The sequence below is a fragment of the Lactuca saligna genome, chromosome 7 (assembly GCF_052625555.1).
Source record: "Lactuca saligna cultivar CGN05327 chromosome 7, ASM5262555v1, whole genome shotgun sequence".
In the NCBI taxonomy this organism is placed as follows: Eukaryota; Viridiplantae; Streptophyta; class Magnoliopsida; order Asterales; family Asteraceae; genus Lactuca; species Lactuca saligna.
Window position 1 is genome coordinate 44,644,461 of NC_136423.1, and position 6,400 is coordinate 44,650,860.

General features: G+C 30.8%; 1 protein-coding gene across 1 annotated transcript; it reads left to right on the forward strand.

The window, feature by feature from the left end:
• Nucleotides 1-4,053: 4,053 nt before the first annotated feature.
• On the forward strand, nucleotides 4,054-5,245 carry LOC145006883 (uncharacterized). The gene is made up of 3 exons (XM_078965907.1): nucleotides 4,054-4,133; nucleotides 4,223-4,689; nucleotides 4,734-5,245. Exons 1-3 carry the CDS (start codon nucleotides 4,054-4,056, stop codon nucleotides 5,243-5,245), a joined length of 1,059 nt encoding a protein of 352 aa, XP_078822033.1.
• Nucleotides 5,246-6,400: the final 1,155 nt, after the last annotated feature.

The window sequence follows — 6,400 nt, forward strand, 5'->3', positions numbered from 1 at the left end:
AAAATACAAAATAAAAGACAGTGATAGTTCTATCTGGTCCAACAAATTTGAACCCATTTTAAACAATCATACATTTAATCGAAATTGATAGATAACATTTTATAATATAAATAGATAAAAATAATTTGTTCATTTTAACCATAAAATAACAAGCAATGCAATGCTCAGTTCCTCACATTGCACACGAATAGATGTTAGTCCAAAGTAAGGAGAGACAATATCGTCAATATTCACAGACAACATCCCACTTTTCCAAATGATGGGCCTTTTCTTTTCTCTTCATATTTGTAACTTTTAAATTTACCAAATTAATTAATATTAAATTTACAAATACCTGCACAGTTAAAAATGTTATATATATATATATATATATATATATATATATATATATATATATATATATATATATATATATATATATATATAACCAAGGAACCAATCTTTTTTTCAACTTTTAGAATTTATTTTTTATCAAAAAAAACTAAAAATATAGAAATTCATAACCTTTTATCCATTTTCCAATAATATCAAATTCGATTTTTTTACATCAAATTCACAATGTGAATTATTGAAAATTCACAACATGAATCCGGATTCACACCATGAATCCGGATTCACACGGTGAATCCGAAAAATATTTTTCACATTCACGATGTTAATATATATTGTTTTAGATATTTTTAGATTTTTTGTTCGATAAAGAATAAGCTCTACAAATTGAAAAATATAACACCGTAAATTTCAAAACAATTTTTCATTTAAAATAATCGTTTAATTCTTAAAACACCTTTCGTAGAAATCTCATTTCTGTTTCATTTACAAAACATAACTCCATATTCAATTGCATAATAAATCAGGATCCTCAAAACATAATTCTTCCTCTGGTGTGTACAATCGAGCCAGTGCCGTCCCGTGATTCTGAGAAAACCTGAAACACATAGCACGGTAAGCACGAAGCTTAGTGAGTTCCCCAAAATACCACACATAACACATACTAGCCACTCGAGGCTATAACTTTGTGAGCCCTTGGGCCCTAACTCTATGGACCTTCTGGTCCTAACTCTGCGAACCTTCTGGTTCTAACTCTGATATACACACGGCATAAATCACATAGAAATAATGCAGTGCAATACGTCACATAGATAGCATACAAGATACTCTATCACATAACTCTGGTTACCTACTCAAGGTAAAGTATAGTGAGAAGACTCACCTCAGCTATTCGGTAAACCTCGTACTCTGACTACTGCGCTTGCCTCCGCCTAATCACATAAATAATTTCTCTAATTAATACAACTTCCAAAGGCTAGACCAACCCCTTTCTATAAGTTCTCTAAGAAGGGTAAAAGACCATTCTACCCCTCCAATGGCTCATAAGTCCAAACACTGACTAAACCTTAAAAGTCAGTAAAATTCAACAGTCAACATTGACCGGACTCGCCGAGTGCACTAGAGTGACTCGGCGAGTACATGCTTGTCCTCTTCACCCCTGATCCTAACTTGACTCGCTGAGTCAACCATAATACTCCATGGGTCGTCACAAATCGCGAGTCGCGGGGCAACTCGACTCGACTCGTCGAGTTCCTCCCATTAAATTTCTCAAAAGATCTCTTGAGGTTAGATCTGTTTCACCAACCAGTAGATCCAACCTTCTAACACTCGAAAGTTACGTAAAGGTTCAAACTTTATGTTCATGCAATGCTTATAAGACCAAAAATGAAGAATTAACCATTTAAATGGGGTTTTACTCTCAAGGCTCTCATGAAAGCTCATAAAGCTGGGAGCTTGGGACCTTTTGGACCTTTCAAGGTCCAGATCTATCATCTATACTCAAATGGATCTCACATGCTTCACAATATAACTCAAAATTGTACAAAGGAAACCCTAGATTCAAGGAATATATCAAATACACGAAATGGGAAGGAACTTGTACCTCAAAACGTGTATCTCTATGAGAACAACACAAATCCAAGCTCCACAATCAGCCTAGCTGGTTCTACCTCCTTCCTTCTTGCTAAAACACACAAGAAATGGTGAGTTAGCCTTCCTCTTACACCACAAACGATCTCTCTACTCTCTAGGGTTTCTCAGGGGGTGAAGTGGCCGCAAATGGAGGCCATAAGGGCCTTCAAATAGGTCCCAAACTCCAGAAATTAAGGTTTCTCTAAACAACACCTATTCCGCGAGTCCCCCTCCTCGGACTCGTAGAGTCCACTCAATATATCCACGGGGCAAACCCGACTCGACACGGCGAGCTAAACCCTCAACTAGTCGAGTCTCTCCTTTAATCACAAGATTAATCTACACCATAATACCTCTGAAAACCCGGATGTTACAAAATAAAAATAAAATAAAATAAAATAAAAAAGGATTTGGTTCCTTGAAAAACCAATAATTATGTTTCTCTATTTAACTTTTCCATATATATATATATATATATATATATATATATATATATATATATATATATATATATATATATATATATATATATATATATATATATATATATATATATATATAGGGTGTGGTTTAATAGAGAACCATAATTAACCAAGGAACCAACGAATCAATCTTTTTTTCAACTTTTAGAACTTTTTTTTTATCAAAAACTAAAAATACATAAATTCATAATTTTTTATCATTTTTCCAATGATATAAAATTCGATTTTTTTACGTCAAATTCACAATGTGAATCCGGATTCACACGGTGAATCCGAAAAATATTTTTCACATTCACAATGTTAATATATGAATTTAGATATTTTTAGATTTTTTTTTCGATAAAGAATAAGCTCTATAAATTGGAAAAAAAAAAAAAAAAAAAAAAAAAAAAAAAATTGGTTCCTTGAAGAACCCATAACTATGGTTCTCTATTGAAGTTTTCCATATATATATATATATATATATATATATATATATATATATATATATATATATATATATATATATATATATATATATATATATATATATATATATATATATATATATATATATATATATATGTTGTAAATAATTGAATGACAACATTTCCTAATGTCAAATGTGTAAGAGTTATTTTCAACTCTTATGATAAATATGTCAAATATGTGTAAGAACTCATTAATTATGTCTAGTGATTAACTAGTATAAATAGCACTATCACATATGTAAAAGATACACCAATTTGAATACTTTATATAAGTTATCAAATTCTCTCCAAATCTCCTTTCTTCTTTCTTCTTTCTTAAAGGTTCTTAGTTTAGTTTTACTAATCTTCTTTTAATTACATCAAATTTATAACACGTTATCAGCACGAAAGCTCAAACAAAGGTTATTTAGAAGTGGAAATCACATCTATCTTAATCAAGGTATGTATTACTTAGTAAAAACATTATTAATTATAAAAACCCTCATCATATTAAAATAAATAATAATACTAATGAATTAATAAAACTTATACATTATGGACATTATGGACTACTAACGATTTTTTATTTCTTATACTAACATTTCTTTATGTATTCTAATTTTTTTTATGCATACTAACATTTACATTATGCAACTAACTTTTATTTATGCATACTAACATTTACATTATGCAACTAACTTTTAATTATGCATACTAACATTTATATTATGCAACTGACTTTTCTTTATGCATACTAACATTTAAATTATATTTATTTATACATGTCAATGTTTATTTTTTACTCTTCATAATTTTATTTTAACATTTACTAATATTTATTAATGTATCTAATTAGTAAAATTATACAAAGTAAAGTTATGTATTAGTTATAAATCTTATTAAATGATTTATAAATATACAAAACGGATATATATATATATATATATATATATATATATATATATATATATATATATATATATATATATATATATATATGCAACGGTTATAAACAGTAAAAACAACGGCTATACTTTTTTTACTATAAATAAACATATTTACCCTGGTTATTTTACCCACAATAAATATTTCTCTCTTCTATCAAACAAATCAATTTCAAGAAATCAAGGTTCATGATGATTCACCCGTTTGTGATAATCATGACTATAATAGTCATATTACTTTTTATCCCAATCTTTAACATCGAAGATAATATGGAATTTCATCTACTTTTAAGCTTGTATGCAATGTTAGCTTTACCGCTTCTTTTTTGTGTAATATTTATTGAAATAAATGGATTTTAATTTTTATTTTGTTTAAAATTTATAGTTACATTATGTCCAACATTGCAAAGCTTGAGTTTGCAGCACTTGAAGTTAGCGAGAAAAACTATGTGCCATGGATGATAGATGTAAAAATGCATCTTGAGTCCATGGGAATCTCAAATGCTATAAATGAATTTAATAATTGCTTGGCACAAGACAAAGCAAAAGCACAAGTTTTTCTTCGTAAGCATATTGATGAAATGTTAAGATTTGAATATCTTGATGTTACTGATCCAAGTATTCTCTGGAATCTTTTGAAAGAAAGATTTGATCATCAAAAGGAAGTTATACTTCCAAATGCTAGAGATGAATGGAGAACACTGAGGTTTCAAGACTTCAAGAAAGTAAATGAATACAACTCAGCTTTGTTCAGAATATGTTCACAACTCAAATATTGTGGACAAGAAGTTACTGATGAAGATGTTGGAGAAAACTTACTCCACATTTCATGCAACAATATCGGATGCAAAAGTTCACAAGATATTCTAAACTGAATGCATGTCTGCTCGTTGCAGAGCAAAACAATGAACTCTTGATGAAAAACCATGAATCTCGTCCAACGGGATCAGTAGCACTTCCTGAAGCAAATGCTACAAATATTGATAGTCATCAAAACAATACACGTGGACGAGGGCGTGGTCGTGGTCGAGGACGAGGCCGTGGCTATTTTAATCGAAACCAAAGCCATAATCAGAACCATAATTCTGGTCGTGGACAAGGTAATAATCGTGGTCGTGGCCAGAAAAGGAATAATTACCAACATTCACAAAGAAACAATGTCCACATACAAGATAAGTCCAAAGTGGCAAGGCATGACACTGGGACATCACAAAAATCTGATGGTTCATGTTATAGATGTGGTAGCACAGGCCATTGGTCAAGGACCTGTCGCACACCTGCACATCTTTGTCAACTTTATCAAGAGTCCATTAAAGGAAAAGGAAAGGAAGCAAACCTCATTGATAATGTTGAATTCACTCCGCTAAATGTTGCCGATTTCTGCAATGACATGGAAGACATTAACTAAAAAAAAATCTATTATTGTGCTAGTAAAACTGTTTTTCCTTCGTTTATTTTGCATGTAATGCCTTTCCTTTAATAAATGAACTTTCTTTTAATAATAATTATGATTATGTTTATTCACTTATTATTCCTTTCATATGTGAAGTTTAATATGAGTCCAACTGGAGCACAACACCAAGAAAAGATTGGAGATCTTTGTATAGCAGATAGTGGTAGTACACATACTATTTTGAAATCAAAGAAATATTTTTCAAAATTAGTACCAACAAAAACAATTATACATACAATATCAGGTCCTGCAGACTTGATAGAGGGAACCGGGAAAGCCCATTTTATATTACCAAATGGTACAAACTTTTGTATAGAAAATGCCTTATTTTCTCCAAAGTCTAATAGAAACTTATTAAGTTTCAATGACATATATTTCAAAGGATATGACACAAAGACTATGACCATTGAAAATAAGAAATATATGTATATTATAGACAAAAGCCATGTGCTTGAAAAACTACCAACACTTGATTCCGGTCTGCATTATACATATATACATATGATTGAATCAAATATGGTAATCGAAGGAAAACATTGTGATCCTGGGACATTCAGTTTATGGCATGATAGGTTGGGCCACCCAGGATTAACAATGATGCGAAGGATAATTGAGAATACACATGGGCATCCATTGAAGGACCAAAAGTTCCCTTAATCCAATAGCATAAAACCATGTATATCTTGTTCCCTTGGAAAGTTAATTATAAAACACTCTCCAATGAAAGTTGAAAGGGAATCACCTAGATTTCTAGAAAGAATTCAAGGTGATATATGTGGACCGATTCACCCTCCATCTAGACCATTTAGATACTTTATGGTCTTAGTAGATGCATCCAGCAAATGGTCTTATGTTTGCCTATTATCAACTCGTAATATGGCATTTGCAAAGCTTCTTGCATAAATTATTAAATTAAGGGCACATTTCCCTGATTATACTATCAAAAGAGTGAGACTTGATAATGCTGGTGAATTTACTTCACAAGCATTTAATGACTACTGTATGTCTGTCGGAATTATTGTTGAGCATCCAGTTGCTCATGTACACACACAAAATGGTTTAGCTGAATCACTGATTAAACGTCTCCAGCTAATAGCTAGACCATTGATA

Bases quoted from the DNA above. Each gene is read 5' to 3' on its own strand.
- LOC145006883 (XM_078965907.1), top strand. From the start codon at position 4,054: ATGACTATAATAGTCATATTACTTTTTATCCCAATCTTTAACATCGAA. The intron at 4,134-4,222 runs GTATGCAATGTT...TAAAATTTATAG, and splicing joins TTTCATCTACTTTTAAGCTT to TTACATTATGTCCAACATTG. The intron at 4,690-4,733 runs GTTCACAAGATA...TGCTCGTTGCAG, and splicing joins CAACAATATCGGATGCAAAA to AGCAAAACAATGAACTCTTG.